The sequence below is a fragment of the Meles meles genome, chromosome 4 (assembly GCF_922984935.1).
Source record: "Meles meles chromosome 4, mMelMel3.1 paternal haplotype, whole genome shotgun sequence".
Lineage (NCBI taxonomy): Eukaryota > Metazoa > Chordata > Mammalia > Carnivora > Mustelidae > Meles > Meles meles.
The window spans coordinates 82843904-82864612 of NC_060069.1; the positions used below are offsets into that span (position 1 = coordinate 82843904).

General features: G+C 41.5%; 1 protein-coding gene across 3 annotated transcripts in view; it reads right to left on the reverse strand.

The window, feature by feature from the left end:
* ARHGEF26 (Rho guanine nucleotide exchange factor 26) overlaps positions 1 to 20709 on the reverse strand; it is a 122469-nt gene that overhangs the window by 53424 nt on the left and 48336 nt on the right. For all 3 annotated transcript variants that reach the window (XM_046003503.1, XM_046003502.1, XM_046003501.1), the window contains one exon: positions 1233 to 1385. In XM_046003503.1, coding sequence (XP_045859459.1) covers positions 1233 to 1385 — 153 coding nt within the window. The remainder of the gene's footprint in view (positions 1 to 1232; positions 1386 to 20709) is intronic.

A 20709-nucleotide genomic window follows, 5' to 3' on the forward strand; every position in this document is an offset into this window, starting at 1 on the left:
TCCGGAACGGGCATGGGATTAAGAAACGCAAGGGGTGAGATTATGCTGCTAAGAACATCTGGCAACGTCTAGAAACATCTTTGGTTGTCACAACTGGAGTGAGGGGCATCTCATGCACAGAGGCCAGAGATGCTATCAAACCTGCTACAAAGCACAGGACAGCACCCAAAGCAAAGGCTTATCCAGACCAAATGTCAACAGTGCCAACCACACTGGCTTTGCACTTAAAAACCTCATTTGGGGTTGCCAGCTGTTGGTTTTCCCCCCTGCCCACGCAAGAGTTTCATGAGGTTGTGGAGAGAGAAGAAGGGGCACAATCAGCCCTTCCCCGGGACTTGGAAACTTCAGTGTACTGTTTCTCTCTGCACCAACCCCAATCCCTCCACAGAGGCTCACACATTGCATAGCAGCGGACCAGAGCTCCATGCTGTGATTGTAAATGTCACAACCCACCGGGGCGGGCGGGAGATGAGTGATAATATCCTTCAGCCCCCAAAATGAATTTATGGCAATTCACACTGTGCTAGAAAACAGAGAGGTATGTGAGATAAGCAGGGTCTTCTGAAATAAAACAAGACATTACGAACAATCGCTGACTTTTAAGGCTAAAGCCATATACATCACATCAAAACTCTCAGTAACCTAAATAGGACAAAGGGAAAAAGGTGAGGAAGGAAATTTAAAGTATCATTCTTTTTTGTTGCACAAATCAATGTCTTTGAGAACATTTGTTTCTTTTGCTTTCCTTCAGACCTTCCCTTTTCTCTTCACTTCTAAGTACCCAGAAGGAGAAAATCAACAATTCCTATTAAAAAAACTTAATGGGGTTGTCACCTGAATGGAGGAAGATTAGAAGAGCAGAGAATCTGGATCGTAGGCACTAGTTCAACTCAAATACTCTCTCCGCCTCAGGCAAACTACTCAATGGCCAGTTAATGGCTTGGAAAACGGAAGTTTTAGAATAATGGTCACTCTTGTGTCTTGCAGCAATTTAAAACAACAACAAGGAAAAAAGTAACAGAAGCCTGTAATTTCATAATTGCTTTAGAGAGAAAGTTGTCCACAGATTAGATTTTTCTATTCAAACACCCTCACCCTGAAAGCCGTACTGGGAAACAGGTCATCAGGAAGCATTTCTAAATATGATGTAAGAGATCAATTAATTTCAATCAATGTGACCTAATTAAAACGAGGTTAGGCTATTCACCGTAACATTCAATAACATCTCTTACAACAATTTCTGTAGTGTGCGTTGTTGGTAGACTTCGTTTGTGCAGTATTTCACATATGGGTCAAATGTGGAGGCTGTGTGCTTTTCCACAATGTCACTGATGTCATCTATGAAGATATTATTCTGATGTCTTGCTTCCAACTCTGTTAAGAATCTGGAAAAACAAAGAAAAGCATTTACATTTTCTTACATACACTTGAAGAAAATGGAAGACCACTCTCATTTAATGTTGTTATATACAGGATTTGAAAGTACCAGCAGTACACAATACCAACTCGAAGAGATAACAAGAAAAAACTATAAAGATTGTCTAAATTCAAATCTATCATGTTAACATCTTATTATTTCAAGTGTTCAACTGAAAATACTGATAACAGGTACTTCTGTGCTTTCAGACATATTTTAGAATGTACAGATTTCACTCTTTTTCCAAGAATTTCCTAGATACTGGAGGGGGTGCAGTCATGTTTCCATATTTGATTGTATTGAAAAGCCTATGAGCAAAATATCTAAATAAGTACTGAAAAAACAAGTCAGAGGGGCAACTGAGTGGCTCAGGCAGTTAAGTGTCCAACTGTTGATTTCAGCTCAGATCATGATCTCACAGTCTTGAGATAGAGTCCTGTGTCTGGCTCCATGCTACTGAGCATGGACCCTGCTTAAGATTCTCTCTCTCCCTCTCCCACTTCCCCTCTCCTGCTTAATCATGATCTCTCTTTCTTTTTATCTCTCAAAAAAAGAAAAAAAAAGTCTGAAATAAACCTAATTCTGCATCCTTTCTCTGAAAATAATCATATTATTTTAAACCTAATAATATGCTGACATTTAACTGTATTCAGAAATTATTAAGATCACATTTTAGGATTGCCAGATTTGGGGTATATTTGTATCTATCTATCTGGTGTCCAGTCCAGTGAAAATTAAATTTCAGATAAATGAATTATTTTGTAGTACACGTATGTGCAAAAATAGTAAATGGGACGTCTTGAACAAGCACCCTGTATTTTATCTAGCAGCCCTTGAGGGCAGCCAATTTTAACAGCACATCAAAATCAGGTATTTGAAATAAGCTTCCACCCAGAGCACTACTGCTCAAAACTGCAGTCCGTAGACCAGGCATCTAAGAGCTTACTAGAAATGCAGAATCTCACCACCCATGTCCATTCCCCCAATCCGAACCTGCATTTTATCAAGATCTTCAGATAATTCAAATACACAGTAAAAATTGAGATAAACCTTCCTAGATCAATTTACTGTCCATGTATAGAGGGATAGGAAAATCTGTTAGAAAGCACTTTCACCGTGTGGCCAAAGCACCTTCCAAAAAAAGTGTAACAAAGGTGAAATTAACAGTAATTTCTAATTTTGACCTCTGGAATAGTCATACAAGAGAAATTTAGTTTTCTTTTCTTACTTTATTTTATTTTATTTATTTATTTATCTGAGAGCAAGAGAAAGAGAGCACATGAGGAGGAAGAGGGCCAGGGGAAGAAGCACACTCCCCACCGAGCAGGGAGCCCCATGCAGGGTTCAATCCCAGCCCTACCTCCCACCATCAGGACCTGAGCTGAAGACAGAAGCTTAACTGATGAAGCCACCAAGGCACTCCATGAAAAATTTAGTTTTCAATAACCTCTTTAGCATTCATCACATCATCACTCCTAACTAGTTTGCTGGATGGATTCCAAATACAAAACTCAAGGCTGACAGTGAATGAGACAACAGAAATTTACACAAGATGAGTAACAGTAAATATGAGCTAACATCTTCTCACATTTACATCTCAGTGATTTTCAAAAAATATCCTGGCACTCAGCAATAAAACAATCTAGATTTTAAGGTTTTGGTTTGACATATTTACATGTACATTAAATACACTGTAGCATAAACTATTAGTTTGTCATCATTACCAATTTTATTTTTTAGCATTTCCATAGGATCTTAAAAGATGAAGAAATACACCTTAAATCCTAGAAGAGTAAAATTATTTATGCTTGGACAAAGTATAGAAAATTTTTTATTTCCTTTAAGGAGGATTTAGGGTAAATAGTAAGTAGGACTCCCATCCATAGATTGTAATCAGCCTAATTATCCAAGTCCTTTGTTGAAAACAGCCAAAGAAAAAACTTAAAGCACACTTGGCTGGGTCATTTGGCTTTCCTTCCAAAGGTATCAGGGTTAATATGCACAATTCCTAAATAGTAGGTCAGAAATACCAAATTATGTTCCAAAACAGCTTCATATCACTTTATCAAGACAATATATTAACATTCACGTAAAATATAAAATACTCTCCTAAAAGTTTCAGCAATTGCAAAAACAACCTACTCCAAACTTCTATGTTTGTTAAAGGATATTTAAAAGCCATTTCTTAAAAGATATTTTCTATAAAGACGGGTTCCTGACTTCAAGAAATCCGTGTTATATTGTGAAGGTAAGGCCAATAAACATACAGGATATAGTGGGGGGTTTGCAGGGTAGGGAAGGAAAAAAATGAAACAAGATGGGATTGGGAGAGAGACAAACCATAAGAGACTCTTAATCTAAAAAAACAAACTGAGGGTTGCTGGGGGGGGGGGGGGTGGGGTGGGGTTAGGGACATTGGGGAGGGTATGTGCTATGGTGAGTGCTGTGAAATGTGTAAGACTGATGATTCACAGACCTGTACCCCTGGGGCAAATAATACATTATATGTTAATAAAAATAATTAAAAAAAAAAGACAACTTGTTTGCATACAACCACATGTTGGAACATATGTGCCTGAGAGTAGTGGCGTCAGTATCTTTTTTTTAATTACATGAACTATTTTTAATTGGGATAAAATATATGTAACATAAAATTTGCCATTTTCACCATTTTTAATTCAACGGCATTAATTATATTCGTAATGTTGTACAACTTTCACCACTATTCCCAAAATATTTTCATCACCTCCAACAGAAATGCTATACCCTTTACCTAATAATGCTCCATTTCCGTTCTCCTCAGCCACTAATCACTTCTTTTTGGTGGGGGGAGGTGGGGCTGAGGGGGAAGGAAATTGAGAATCCCAAGCAGGTTCCACACCCAGTATGGAGCCCAACATGGAGCTCAATCTCACAACCCTGAGATCTTGGCCTGAGCCGAAATCAAGTGTCAGACACTTAACCGACTGAGCCACCCAGGTGCCTTCTGACTACTTCCAATCTACTGTCTATGAATTTGCCTACTCAAGTTATCTCATATATGTGGAATCATTAGATATTTGTGCCTTTTGTCTGGCTTATTACACTTAGTGTAACGTTTTCTAGGTTAATCTATGCTGACATATATAATGGAACTTTATTCCCTTTATGGCTGAATAATATTCTATTATGTATATCATATTAAACTTATCCATTCATCAGCTGATGGACACAGGCTGTTTCTACCCTTTGGCCATTGTGAATAAATGATTCTACTATGAACATTCGCACACAAGCATCCGTCTGAGCCCTTGTTTCCAAGTCTTTGGGGCCATATACCTAGAGGTGGAACTTTAACCTCACTGACTCTGCCAAAAATAGTATATATCCGGAAGTGATAGTATAATACCAAGAATCAGTACAGAAGAAGCTGAGCTATAAGCAAAGGAGAGATTATTTCATTAAGTGAAAGCTGAATAGAAAATGATCCTTTCCTTCCCAGCACTCATAGATGAGTAGCCCATGCAAAGCATGGCACCCGTTAATTACAATACAAGACCTGTAACAGAGGCATACAGTGAAAAGTCCAGAGGGCTGGTAACTGATAGCGAGGAAAGGTGTGAGGATGGCATTAGGGGGAGCAAAGGGTCAGGGGAAACAATGTAGCTACAAGCACGAATCGGGAAACTAGCATTCAGTGGGGCTGAGGTGTTGACACAGGAGGACCAAAGGCAGAGAATGAGGACTGAAAAGTAGGTCAGGGCCAGATTGCAAAGGCTTGACTGTGTGCTGGGGAGCTTGTCTTCATCTGCGGACAATGAGAACCACTAGAGGTGATGAAGACAATCAATCATCCGATCAGAGAAGACTGGGGGCAGAGAAGGGATGGAGTCCAAGTAGGAAAAGGACACACCACAAGCAGGCTAACAAAACGGCTAATGTGCACATCAAGGCTGGCAGTGGGGGAAAAAAAAAAAGACAGAGTAGGGTAACAATTTGGAGGAAAAGTTCACAAAAACAAAGAAACAAAAAAAATCGTCAGATAGGAAGTCAAGAAGATGCTGGGGTTTCTATTCAAGATTTCCAACTGAGCAGCAAGGTGGGCCAGTGATCACAAAGACAGGGATTTAGGAGGAGTGAGGGGACACAAGAAGGAACAGTTTAATTTTGCCTTGGACACATCAAAAGAACAGCTAAAAAATACATGTCTGAGAGAATTCAGAGCCACAGGAGTTCTATCTAGGTAGTACGTGGTCAGAATTAGTTCACTTTTAGCTGGTTTTCATATAAATGCAAAATATTTGTTCATTATTTTAACTCCACGTGTCTTTCAGGAAAATGTTCAAAGAAAACCGAAAAAATAAGAAACCATTCATATGGTCATTACCATGTAAATCTAAGAAATGAATGTCTCAGAGGCAAATATCCCTTACCATTTCTTGTCTTTAGCTAACTATTATAGTCTGAAGGAATGCAACTACATAACCAAAAACAACAGTAAGTTGGCTTTTCCCAATGAAAAGGAAAATTCATTTATCACAGTAAAAGCCTTGCCAAAGTACAAGATTAAAAACAAAGCACTGATGAAATATGTGTTTATGCTACTAACTTCAGTATAATATAAACCAAGCCACCCATCTTTTATTTTGACATTAGCATAATTGAGACATAATTTAAAGCTTCCTATGTGAAATTATCTATTGGTTATTTTGGCAAATTTGCATATTTTACTAAGTGAGCTGAGCTACAAAAAGACCAAAAAAGTTATTACTGAAAAATGAGATATTATTTCAATAACCAAAGATGCTGGAGATCCAAATCAAACTTGAAGCCAAAGTAACAGCATTCTGGTTCCCTCAATGAAATTTAAACGAGTTCGTGAAGTAATTTGGCTTATTTGAAGGACAACATTTTAATGGAAATATATTTCAGTGCTGTGAATGTTTGTTTTTTTTTTCTGGGACAATACCTTCATTATTTCATTTCTCTAGCATTACCAAGATGATCATGTTTTTTTTTTTTTTTAAAGATTTTATTTTATTTATTTGACAGAGAGAGAGATCGCAAGTAGGCAGAGAGGCAGGCAGAGAGAGAGGAGGAAAGCAGGCTCCCTGTGGAGCAGAGAGCCCAACGTGGGGCTCGATCCCAGGACCCTGAGATCATGACCTGAGCCGAAGGCAGTGGCTTAATCCACTGAGCCACCCAGGCGCCCCAATCATGTTTTATAAACTATTGTACACAAACTTTCGCTTTTTTTTTTCTCCACAAAATTCTATTCTCATCATTGAAGTCTAGATTTTGAGAAACCTCTAAGGTACCAGAAGAGGCTTCCTGGAAACAGTGCCTCCTAACCAGAAACCTAAGTTAGCCCTTTTTGACTGTTGACTCAAGGGCACAGCACTATCACGCCCATGCTTCAGATGATTGCGACCTGCCCATGTAGCTCCCCAGTTGTGCAGAGAATGGTCAGACCCCCAAGGACACCACGGTGGCCTCTCAGGAGTTGGAACTTCAAGATGACTTAAAGACAAGTCTATAGTAGAAAAGCTTAATCATAGCCTGTATTCTTTTTCCTCTAAGACTTCCTAGACTTTCCTCTAAGACTTCTTTGCATATTCTCAAGGCTTTTTGTGGCTGCTTTAGCAAGTGATGGTCTTCAATGCAGAACTGCATTGTGGGGTAAAAACAAAGTCACCAATGAGGTAGCTGTTTCTAATATAATTGGCACATGTCCTTTTGTTAGTTTCCCCTTCTTCCTTCTGTAATGGGTAGAAAAGACACAAATTTGAGCTATATATGTACCCAATACCTTACTAACAGCCATCATTAAGAATTAAGAATTAAGTTCATTGGCACTGTGACTGGCATGTCAGACAAGAGTACTCCTGATAGCTCTTGAGGACTGTACGGTAAATCTACCAATCTATAAAGGAATTAAACAGACAACAAATGTGATTCAATAAGTCAACCAGCGAAATCTCCTTGTATATGCCTAGCTTAAGGTGACAGGCTTCGGTAGACATCAAGGAGCAAACAATCGATAAGTATGATCACCAAGCCCAGTGCTACATGCTTCCCATATACTGCCTCATTTTAAATTTAATCTTCAAGCCTACTTCCTGAGATGACTATTAGATCCATTTTAGAGATGACAAAACCAAAGCTAAGAGAACTTAAGTCAAAACTCAAAACAACTGAGCCTCTATCTGAACCAGAGTCATGGCTTTCCTGAGTCCAGCACCCATGCTCAAACCGCCCCTACTGCTTCTGCGCACAGATGCCCACTGAGCTTGCCCTCATGGTTAGCACCGCCCATCCTTCAGTCTAACAGCCAGCAAAAAGACTTTCAGCTGGAGCTGAGAAAGCACCGTAGTATTTTCCAAGAAGACCAGCTGTCGAATCATCTCAGCACATAAATCACACACATCAGCGTAGTCAGGACGCCCCCAATCCCTGTGGATTTATGCTGTGGCCAGATCCACAGGACAGCTGAAGAGCTGTGGGCCACCCCACAAAGGAGACCATCAGGAAGGCAACCTCCAAAGGAGACCATCAGGAAGGCCACAGCTAGTGATGTGTTCTGGTCCTGCATGGTGCGCCAGAAGCAAACACTGCTTTACAGGTGCCCTGCGAAACTCAGTCATTCATTTCTTGCCCCCTGTGCCCAGCTGCCCTCTACTTTTCCTACCAAACCCTGGCTCAGTCTTTCAAGTCTCGGATTAAATTCCATCTCCTTCAAGAAGCTTTCCCTGGGGGCACCTGGCTGGCTCAGTGGGTTAAAGCCTCTGCCTTCGGCTCAGGTCATGATGCCAGAGTCCTGGGATGGAGCCCCACATCGGGCTCTCTGCTCAGCAGGGAGCTTGCTTCCTCCTCTCTCTCTGCCTGCCTCTCTGCCTGCTTGTGATCTCCATCTGTCAAATACATAAATAAAATCTTTAAAAAAAAAAAAAAAAAAAGAAGAAGCTTTCCCTGGCCCTCTGAGCTGGGTCATTCCACATCTTTATAAACCCCTACTTCTTCTTTGGTCTTCTTTGGTATCCCTACTATCATCGTAACTAATTATATTATGATTGTGTTTACGTTTGTCTCTCTTAGCAAGGTCTAGAGGACAGGGACCATGTCTCCTTTGTTCAAGTACTGACCCTAACCATTGTATGACCAAAAAACCTGGCCATAGTACCTGAAACATATTAATCAAATATGTGATGTGATAAATCAAATTTGTGTTTGAAATAGAAAATTAAAGATGAAACATGTTCAAGTAATTTTGTTTTTTGGGTCTTTTACCAAACATGTAACACCCACAAATTGGTCAGGCCCTACTTTGCTTTACTCACTGATAAATCAAGTGAACGTGTATTTTTTTTTTTTTAACCAACGATTGGATTCCTAGAATGATGCCAGGTACAGTAAGGGTCACCAGCTAATGAAGACACAAACCCCTTTTACAGTCCTGTCAAGTAGGGTCACCAAAATGAGACCGGGTCCAGTCCTAGTTTCTTCAGTGCAAGCCACACTTTAAAAATCCTGCCGGACCGGCCCCTCTCCCCACCCAATTTAGGGAGGATTCTAGTTGGCCTAAGAAGCACACCGCGCTCTGGCTGGAGAAGCCCAGAAAGTAGGGATCTGGTTATAATCACCGCTGTCCTGTGCCCTTCCTGGAATGGCATCCTTTCAAGGTACTTTTCCTTCATTAATACCCATCTGCCGAAAGCAAACTCAAATCATTCTTGGACTCCGTCCTCACTTGAATGAGCTGTCTATCGAAACAGCTGCAGTCTCCCACCAGAGAGGGTCATATTCACTTAGGCTAGAGACATGTAACATACCAGGCAGATTTCACATGTCTAAGTTGCTGTTATATAATAAAATATCTCCACTAAACAAAGAAATATTCCAGATAAGTAGCAGCAAACAATTTGCTGCTGGAAACACTTTCCAAACAGAGCACCAACAGAACATTCTGTACTCTACCAAAAATGAATTTATATTCTGCTGTAGGTAAGTGAGACCTGGGGCTTGTTTGGGGCTTTGTGTTGGTGGTCATGTCGACACTAAAAGATTGGCATTGATTTCTTTTACGACTGCACTGGACTGGGGATAACAGTGCAAGACAAGAGTACGACCACAAACCCACGGCAGGCATTACAGACCAACTGTGGCCCTCTCTCCAGAGGCAGAGTCTGCACTCCAGGCGGACATTTGGGATCAGTCAAAATTGATGAATAAGATGAAGTTCACCTATGAATGCTTGCCCAGATTGGCAATGATTGAAAATGTGTTAATCTGACAAAAACGGAGGCTGTTATTACTCAGTCAGACTGCCCTACATCCTGATCTGGTCAAGGTCTCAGGCTGTTTCTTCCTCAGCAGACTATGTATCTTGCTTGCCCTGTTCTACTTAGCTTTTCCTTCTGAAATTTTCTCTCTGAATGGGTAAGGGATAAGGGTTGAAATTAAGAGTGGTTGGGAACGTGAGATGAAAAAAATCCTAAACAAAAATGTTCTGGGAGCCCTAACTTCCATTCTGATGCCTCCTGCTGGATCCTTAAAATCTCCAGGATGGTTTTTGTTAAGAGATGCTTATCATCCTATGAAAACATCTAAGATCGGCCTAGACATAGGACAGAAGAGACTGGTGTGAAAGAAAATAAGGGTTTTCTTACCCTAGATACCACACAACACAGAGGTTGCTTGGGTTTAAATCCTGCTCCCCTGGGTACCTTCAGCTCAAGGCACCTAGCAAATCCCAAAAATAGGAGGGTGGAGCTGGGGACCAGGGAAGAGAAAGGCAAAGAGAGACTAGGGAGCTAAGTGCACCCAATGCCCCTCTATGTCCCCTAAGGCTCCCCTTTAATTAGTTCTTCCTCTCACTGATAATGTACATACTCGAAGGAAAAGAAACAGGACCACACCAAGATAGGAAAACAGTGTCTTAAAAGTTCTTGCATTTTTAATGCCATTAGATTATTTTCACTTAAAATGAGAATTTAAAGTAGTTATCATCAGAATCTGCTTCACAAAAATATATTGGAGGAAAAGGGGCTTGTTCCCATGGTAACGGACTGCATGCTAGATTCTCTTGTTTCCGTGCTACTCCTGTGCATTCATCCCTATTGTAATTCTCCCAGAATGAGGGTCACATGCTAATGAAGGACAGAAAGCGTCAGTCAGTGCTCTTATCCAAACGTCCTTAGAAGAGACGAATGCTGCTGTATGAATGGGCCTGTGATGCCCTGACTTATTATGGACCACTTCACAGTTTTTAATTTTTGTTTTATTTGAACACAACTGTTAATTTCCATACAACGGAAAATCATCCTCCAATTTTATATATGGTCATGCGGACGGAGATCAAGTATGCCTGGTTCACCAGTGGATCTGCAGGAACCTGGCAAAGAATAAGCACTCAATAAATGTGCCAAATGAATCAATACTAGATGCCTGCCCTTCCCCCTTCCTCCTTTGTTAAAGTGCCACCTTCCAAGGAGAGCAACAGCCTGTGACAAAATGAAGCAAGTACCCACCAGGTGTGCTTTAATAACTACATTAAACTACCAGGGTGCTGGTGGCCTAGGTGGGCTGGGGCGAGGTGGCTCCGAACAGCTCTGCAGGTCCGCAAATATCGCATGGCGCATGCGTGTTTACGCTCTTTACACAGCATCTGAGATCCTGGGCTTGTAACTTCAGGGGTAATTCCTCTATCCACGGCCTGGCAAAAATCCTTTGAAAACTCAAAACCTAGGCAAGATTTATGACTTCTGAGGAACTGTTTCCTTGTATTTGATGACAGTTACATAACCAATTCTGTGACCCCCTTTACCTAGGCCACCTGGAAGAACATTACTGTGTTTAACCCTCGCTCCTAGTAACGCCAGCAGGAGAGATACCTGAGCACATGGGCTCTCCTCGTCACCACCCGGTCTTCTATTTCCCACTTAAACGGCCACACTCATTTCCCACTCAAACATGTCATTTACGGTAAGCTGCCTTGGGCCTTATGTGGATGCAGTTGGGAATATAAATTATCAATTATAAACAAACCGGGAAAACGTGGATTCCTGGTGGCTGCTGGGAAATAGCACCGAGAATAAATTTATAGAATACTGGAACAAAGTCAAGTAAAACAAAACAGTCTTCGTGCTGAAGCCCCCTTTCCTATTGTGGGTTGGTCATTCTGGAATAAAACCAGCACACAAAAGAACACATTTCTCTTCAGGCACTATTTTCAGATCCTTTTAGGTGGTGCCCACAGTATTTCAATCAGAATTCAATCCGCAAAGAAGAACATTTAAAGTAAACCCCACATCTCTGCATCTCTGTTTTTCTTTATTAACCATGCCCCCAAAAGTTGTCCTCCTCAAGTAAGAGATACTTCCTATGCCTCCCATCAATTTCATCAAAAAGAAAAACAATTAAGGCACAATTTAGAAAAAGAAACATGCTGCTTGTCTATGCAAGGGAAATAGAATTTCATATCCTCTCTGACATTTTTCAAACCTGTTCCAGTTTATGCAGCAGCTGGCTCCAGTCCCCACTACCACCCCCTTCTGACGGTCCTCTCCGACTTTCATCAAGGAGTTTTAAAATGCTTTCCTTTTAGATGGTATTAGCACTGGTTAGCAAAGTATCCAAAGAACAGGATCTATGGGATAAACAAATTGTCATCCTGGCTGTAAGTGGATTTTAGATCATGATAAATCTGTTTCTTCATTTACTAAAACAAAACAACAACTGAATGGAGAAGACCGGGTCAGTCTTCAGTCCTGCCACACACAGTCATCAGCCCCAGAAAGACCACCAGCACCACAGCAAAGAGGGAAACATTCCCGGGTGGGAGGGGAGGGGGGAGGGAAAAGGGAGGGGCCAATCGGAGGGGAGCCAGAAGGAACAAAAAGAGGAATGGTGAGATCATTAGCCTCCAAATCACCATCTCAATACCAAAGACCTGGGTTCCTGCTTTTTCTCAGTATTGGGGAACTATGATCTCTTATCTCACAAGTAAACTCTATTAGACAGTAATAGCTGTAAGTGAGTACACTTCCAGATAAAGTCAATTTCACACATACTGTAACAAGGCTAACTGTACCATCACAATGCACCTCTGGAACACGTGTGCAGGCTCCGGAGCCAAATGGCCGAGGTTCAAATGCCGGCTCTCTCTTTTATTAGCGGTGTAACCTTAGGCAACTTGCCCAACATCAGCAAGTCCCATTTCCTCATTTGTAAAATGGGAATAATAATGGTATGACTTCATGCGGGTTCTCATGATGACTGAATGAATTAAAACATGTTAAGTGGTTACAACATGGTCTGGCACATGGTACACGTTCATTAACATTAATTATCATTCAAAGTGCAACAAATGCCTTTCCCTCCAATAGGAATGCCTAGAACTCACAAATCTCTTAAACAATGCCAGTAAGCCGTCTTGCTTTTCCAGTCCACTCTGTTCAAGGACAGTGAGCCCAGCTCCTGTATTTCCATCAATTAAATCTGGGTGGGCAGGAATAATCTAATCCTGCCATCCACCAAAAAGGCTCAAAATTACAGGTATGCACGTTCTCAACAACTTTTAAAAAAAAAGTAATAGGTACTTAGGAATGCCACAATTAGAGGAGGATCTAATCGGTCCTTTTGAGGTCCTACGCTTTGGTACCTCTTCAGTGAGTTATAAAGGGGAAAGCAACAAACCAGGGCAAACTAACCATTTTCTACTGAGAAACCTTATTTTACACTGTAAGAAGTCATGTCACAATTAAGAGGCTTTAAGCTAGGCAAGACACAGGCACACTTGGCAAGAACATAAAAGGCACTGTGTTTCTGTGTAGGGCGCCCTGTGGCAGGCTGAATCATGGTCCCCAAAGATGTCCATGTCCCTTTATATGTAAAATGACTTTGCAGATATGATTAAGACTCTTGAAATGGGAAGTCATCCTGGCTTATCCAGGCCCGGTGCAATGATAAGGGTCCCTCTAAGCAGAAGATAGGAAGATTAGGATCAGAGAAAAGAGGTAAGGATGGAAGCAGAGGTCAGAGAGAAAAGAAAACACGATGCAGTTGGCTTCAGAGATGGAAGAGAGGGTCCAATCTCTGTTCCTTCTCCAATATCTAATACCCAGTATCTGTTCAAAGGCCCCTCTATTACTCATGGGCCTGACTTCAGAGCTTCATCACTTCCAGAAAGGAGAAGGTGCGAGACCCAGCTCCCTCTGCTACTCATTCATTAACTATTCACTGAACACCTATTATGTGCCAGGTTCTACGTTAGACCCACAGAACACACAGCCCAGGGTAATTCCAACAAAAGTCCCCCAGCTCCTGGGGAGGTGAGCTATCCTTGCTCTACTCCTTCAGGGCCTACTAGAGAACTGTACAAGCAAGTAGTAGCAGCACTGATGAAAAACAGAACAAAACACTTTCTCTTTTAAGTCCCCCAAAAGACACTTCAAAAGGTAAGAGCTTTGGATTAGGTAACTGCCAGAAAGGAGGAGGGAGATGGGTCAGTAAGGGAATGAATGGTATGAGCAAAGATGGGAACTCGCAGTTCGTGCCCAGGGACCGTGGTGGTGGACCCCAGGGTTTGTGAATGGTAGACTTTTAAAGAAGTCCATGATGCAAAGGAGTTTAGGAACCACCGGCTTTGTATAATGAAAACAGCTGACACAGAAAGATTACACATTACATTAGGTGAGAGAAGCCAGTCACAAAAGACCACATATTATATGATTCTTTTAGTGTGGAGTGTCCAGAAGAGTCAGATCCATAGAACAGAAAGTGATCAATGCTTGTCTAGAGATGCAGAAGTCTGGGGTAAAATGGGTGGTGGGAGCTAGCGGATACAGCCTTTCTTTCTGAGGTGATGAAAATGTCACAAGATGGATCGTGGTGATCTTTGTTCAGCCTGTGAATGTACTAAAAACCGCCAAATTACACAACTTAAACAGATCATTTGTATGGTATGTGAATTGTTCTCTCAATAAAGCTCTTTAATCAAAGGGGCAACAGCTGGGAAATGGACAGAAGGGGTAAAAGCTGATGTCCATTAATTTCATTTATGTATAAAGCACTGTCTTTTCCTACTTTCCCAGAGAGTGATTCTGTATGTGTTTGGTCTCTTTTCAAGTGACTCTTCTGAAAAGTTCCGGGATTTAAACAACATAAGTGAGCTGTCCTCGTTGAGGCGGGTCTGGACGCCCAGAGTCCAGTTGTTTGGTTTCCCTGACACCCAAACTGGCCAAGCCTAACGTGCCTTCAAGGAATTCCAGAACTCATGGAACACAATCTGAAACCACTCCACAGATCCAAAGGGCTGAGAGATGTGGGAATGTTAAGCATCTCTGTAGGGTCACTGAGAGGGAACCTAGCCAAAATCTCCCCAGCCACACCAGACAGTTGGACACAGTATATCCACAGTATGTCCACACCAAAGCAGTCCTGCCCCACTTGCACAGGCCTTTGACCCAAGCAACAACTGTTAGCCTTCTGCTCCCTCACCAGACAAGACTCCCCAGTGAGAGGGGATAATGGTTTCATTTATAAAAAACAAAGAAAGGTTTGCTTTTACACCCTACCATAAGACTTTTGGAGAGGTCCAGTGATGGCATTTCGTCCAGAAGAGTCCAAATGTTCCAAAAATTTTACGTAGTGTTTGACCACAACCAAGATGCTTACTCTCTTTGATAATGTTCAATTGAGGATTACAAGGCGCATTATCTATTCCTTTAGAGAAATGTCTATAGTATGTGCACTTCTTAAATCTACATATGCTGCTGCCAGGCAGTAATTTATAAACTGTGAGCAGTCACATTTCGCCAGTGTTTCTGTTCTCTTTTATGCATGCACCCCTTCCTCTTATTTCCCTACCACAATGCTGGCCCCAAAACACACTTCTGCAATGGTATTGTCCTCTTCATGATACCTCCCTACCCCCCTCCCCTCTTTTTTCCCCTGCTCCAATCCACTTTTTTTTTTTTTTTTTTTTTTTTTGACAGCAAGAAATCACAACTAGGCAGAGAGGCAGGCAGGGAGAGAGGAGGAAGCAGGCTCCCTGTGGAGCAGGGAGCCCAATGCGGGGCTCTATTCCAGGACCCTGGGATCATGACCCGAGCCGAAGGCAGAGGCTTTAACCCACTGAGCCACCCAGGCACCCCTGCTTCAATCCACTTTTAAGAATCTACCAAAATTCCTTCTAAAACTCTGGTTCCATCATCTCCTTCTAAACCACTGATGGGACCCAGCTGTCCAAACCAGATTTCTAACTGTTGGCTTCTAACCACACAAACTCCCTCTAAGAACGGCCCAAGGATGCATACCTCTTCTTGGTTCCTTCCCAAACAGCTCTCTGAGCCACTCTACAAAGCCAGCCTACATGCCTGTACCCACCTACATACTGTGGAAGGACAAGGTCACTGCAAAATCTTCTTGCATTGCTTGCTAAAAATGTGCACACAAGATCACAACTAGGTCATTCGCCAGCATACCCAATGGCTGGACCGGAGCGAGCTAACCCCTTACAGTTTATAGGGAGTCCGTCATCCTCTAGCCTTCTTTCTTTTCTATTGACATCTTAATAGCTGTAGTGGAAACTCCTACATAAACCTTAATCTGGACTTCAGCCAATATATGCATGTATTTGCATTTGGTCCCTCGTCCATCAAAGAGGAGCACCCAACCATACTCTCCATCCTCCCTTCCTGCCACAGAAGCAGAGCCGGCTCTCAGCTAGTTGTAGGAATTTGAGAAAAAATCTAAAGAAACTGCCTCTTTGTAGTTTACTCAAGGGAAAGCTGCACTGTGATCCTTTTGTAGGGTGATGGTCTCCACTCCAAAGGTATACAAGTGGCTACCCCGTGGGAGGGATGGGGTGTGCTACTGGAGAACTGGAGAGCAGGACATCAGGACCCAGGTCCTGCTGCAGCAAGCGACCCACCACACAAGTTGTCAGCAGCTTCTCTAGTTTCTGTAATGCATCAGAAAATGAAGATGCCTTGGCACCTGTGCTAACAAAGCCAACGTCAATTTCAGCTACAGAATTATCATCTGCTATCACACCTGAGAGCTTAACTAGACCTTCTAGTTAAGTGCTTCACAGTTTCCAAGTGGTCTTATTCTTTCCGTTAAACTGTTGTACCCTTTCTAGGGACTTTCCTTAGAACTCATCATAGCTATGCACAATAATTACCCACTGGCTTCTTTCTAAAACAAAACATACGGTAGAAAAAAAATTATTTTTGGCAAACTAAAAAACCATCATTTGGCTATAGAACATTGTTCCATGAGAAGTGGTCTCTGAAACAAAAAAAATCATTTGGAGGTTTTATTATTATTATCAATCGGCAATATGTTAAATAACCAATGTCGAATTTACTGTTATCTCTAGGAATTTTATTTTTTTAAAGATTATTTATTTATTTATTTGACAGGGAGAGAGAGAGAGAGATCACAAGTAGGCAAGAGAGGTAGGCAGAGGGGAAGGGGGAAGCAGGCTCCCTGCTGAGCAGAGAGTCCAATGCCAGGCTCCATCCCAGGACCCTGAGATCATGACCTGAACCCTGAGCAGAAGGCAGAAGTTTAACCATTCAGCCACCCAGGCACCCCTATCTCTAGGAACTTTAAATGAACTCAAGACTTTTGAAAAATATAATTTCATAAAGGCTTTTCTTTTACAAATGTTCAGGTCTCTGTATATTAATTCTTTACGTATTTCTGTTCTTGTTTATGGTCAGCTTGAAGATAAAAGAAAAAGAGAGAAGTATTTTATCGCCTGGGAAAGTTAACAGACATATGAATAAATGCTTGTCCTCCCTCTCCAACAGGCGACATAGCCTTAGGATCCACAGTTTCCCTACCCCAAGCTCTATGTGCTGAGCCAAGTCAGACTCAAGTGGTTTAAGTGTAGCAGCAGGTGCAAGGACAGGGGTCAAAAAATCTAACCATCACCTTTTCTAGTGACCTTTAAAACAAAGTGAAAGGGATGTCATCATAGTTCTTAGATTTTCAGAACCGGAAATTTACCCTCTCTGTGATAATGGTAGTAAAATTCAATTATTGAAAAAGTAGAGGCTGAGAGCACTCTAGGTAGGAGACCCTTCACCAGTAGGTCGTGACTTGCATGCCGTGGTATCTACAGTACATCTTGGACCTCCAGTGATTCAACACAACAGGTCCCATTACCCGTCCTCCCTGGGCTTATACAAGGTCCACAAGACTCAACTATGTGTGTGTCTGTCTCTGTGTCTATATACACATTTCCCTATTCTTTTAAAAAGAAAGGCAATGGGCACTGTGTTTACTTCTAAGTTAATACCATAAAAAAGGCAAGTCTACCCAATCGTTCTATTATTAAAAATTTGACAAAGTTGGATTATTTCAAGTAACCATCGAATTGGAACAGTCTGAAAAATAACAATAAGCATGGGCTATTGAAAATTATACAAGTGTATTTTCTTAATGCCTCAAATTACATACTACTAGACAGAAACGTATTTGAAATTCTTTATGCTTAATCTCCCTAAGTCCTGGTGACAGCATGTACCCTAATACACTGAAACATATTTCCCTTTCCTCTGTCCTCCAATGCTGCTAAATTTATGAACAAGGTCTCTGGGGAACTCCAAGAGTGTGACTTTGTGCATGGGCACAAGGCCAAATGATTTTATCAGGCCAATTTAGATCAACAAAATGTGCATCAGAGCTCTCAGACGGGTGGCCGATGGGTTGAAACTGTCCTACACATGTGTATTTTAAAAACCTGAATTAGCTCCCAATATTTAAAAATCAAGAGACTGCACCTACACATCCAGGTTTCGCACTCTCCTCGAAATACCAGATCACAACACTGAGCTCAAATTCCCACAGCAGTCCCAGTGGCTGTCGACAGTGACTCCATCACCACCGAGAACCATCTCATACCCATCCTGCTGTAGTCAGTCATGCGATCTGGCTGCCAAGGCAGGGAACTGAATTTTCCCCCTGTCGAGAGGGCTCCAGAATCAGATTTTAGTCTGATTTCTGGCTTATCACTTAGTATCTGAGTATTTACCATGCTGGCAATTTACTTAACCTATCACGTGCTAAGGATATAATACTACCTGCCACACAGAGTGTCCCAAGGATCACTTAACACAAAATAGAGAAAGGACTCAGCACAGCACCTGGCACATGGGACGGAATAAACGGTGGTTAGTGTTATCATCACCAAATGACAAAGCATCCAAAGGATACTTGAGAAGATGCTAATTTCCATCCAGGTCAAAAAGGTTTCTGAAATCACCATTTCTAGCTCCTCAAATTTATGGGTGATTAGAAGCTGAGTTTTTAGGGACTAATTGTCAGGAAACTGCAAAGGCAAGACATGTAGAAAAATATAAAAACCTCTGCAACCTCTGGTTTTCTTTCAGTTCCTAAGTTCCTAAGAAAAGCAATATACTGTTCACATGAAACAGGGGGTACCTGGGAGACTCAGTCAGTTAAGCATCTGCCTTCAGCTCAGGTCGTGATTCCAGCATTCTCAGATCAAGAGGCATCCTATGACAGAGCCCATGTGAGGCTCCCTTTTGATCTCTCTGATTCTCCCTCTGCCCCTCCCCCACTCATAGTCTCCCACCCTCTCTCTCTCTCTCTCAAATAAATAAAAATCTTAAACATTTTATACATCTATGGATTGCTCCCTATAGCTGAAAAGTCTCTCCTAGTAACATAAAAGAAAAAAATCAAGCTTTTATTAATCCTTAAAATATTATTTAAACTGTGAGGAAGAATTAATTCCTGCAATTAGCATCAAATTTTAACAAATATATGGTTATAAAATGTTTGTCCCGCATTATCAAGGCTTTGGAGTTTGCAAATTGCAATAACAGAAATCTCTGTAAGAACTCTAATTAATTGGGGACTTTTACACTTCAAGTACAGAAGGAAGAAAGAAGAAAAATTATACTCAGCCATCTCTTCATAACTTTAATGCAATCTTGGTGAGCAAGAATCAGTAGAAAAGTCTTGTCAACTTATATGCATAATCTGAACCAGAAGAAAGCAGATGAGAAGCTAAATCCAATTATTTATAGCATGCTGGCAAAAGTCCAAGGCAGGACCATAATGAATTTTTAGAGGGGCTAGGCAAGGAGGGAAAAGGAATCCATGGAAACTTCAGTAATAAATTCTCTTGCGCTGGCATATTTGGGTATTAATACCACCTGGCTGAACACATGACATTCTGAGGGTAAGTAAACGGTGTCGTAAAGCCTTAACCATTTTTCTCAAATGTTGATTTTGGCTACTGTGTATGTGAAAATTGGTATAAACAAGGGCTAAATTATGATCCTTATGAGCACTTTACTTCAAAGTCAATATTAGTAAAACAGAGCCTATCCCTAACACAACAAAACCTGAAGTTATAAAAACAGGTACCTTATTTCTGCAACAGATGCTTCTGTTGCAGAAATAAGGTATATTGTCTTGTAAATCAAATCACTAACAAATGACCAAACAAACAAAAAACACTGGATGGTTCATTCTGTAAAAAATGTAGTTTGGGGATGAAAACGTTCCCACTTGGAAGATCTCTGTTCTCTGTGTCCGGATCTTAGGCTGGCCTGTCTTTAAAGACCTGTCTTTGCATTCAGAAACAAATGAAACCAGAAAATGTCCGACTGTCCCAGAGAAACCTAAAGGGCATCTTGCCATTTGGAATGAAGGGCTCAATCCGTCCTTTTTCCATTTGGCAGCAATGCCAATTACTCTGATAATCCTCCGAAAAGCCACCCTGAGACTAATGGGTTCTGTAGGTGCATCCTTTACACACAGCTCACACGGTGAGGTAACCCTACAGTCAGTGCTTCTGGTATAGAACTTGGCAACTCACACACACAGTACAAAATATGGACCCTCAAAAGGATACCACAAGACTGAAGTCATTCTTAAGGTATGTTGATTTGTTTCCTTTATAAATATAGAAAGGGGGAAAAAAACCACAAACAAACAAGCTAGGTGCCACTTGGCTTCTAGCGTATACCATTCCCCTGGGTCTCCTTCTATCCCCACCAGCTGCTCCTTCTCAGTCCTTTGCTGGCCCCTCTCCCATCTTCCCAGTCTCTTAGTGTTGGAAGGTCCCAGGGCTTGGTGCTCAGCATTCACCTCTCTATCTCCATCCTTTCCCCAGTAACCTCACCCAGCCACCTTTGTCTGAAATTCCATCTAAATGCCAACCACTCCCAAATATGTTTCCAAGCATCAACGTGCCAAATCCAGACATACGTACCTAACTGTCTATTCACCAGTGCCTCTCCAGGTCTTATAGCCACTTCAAAAGGTAC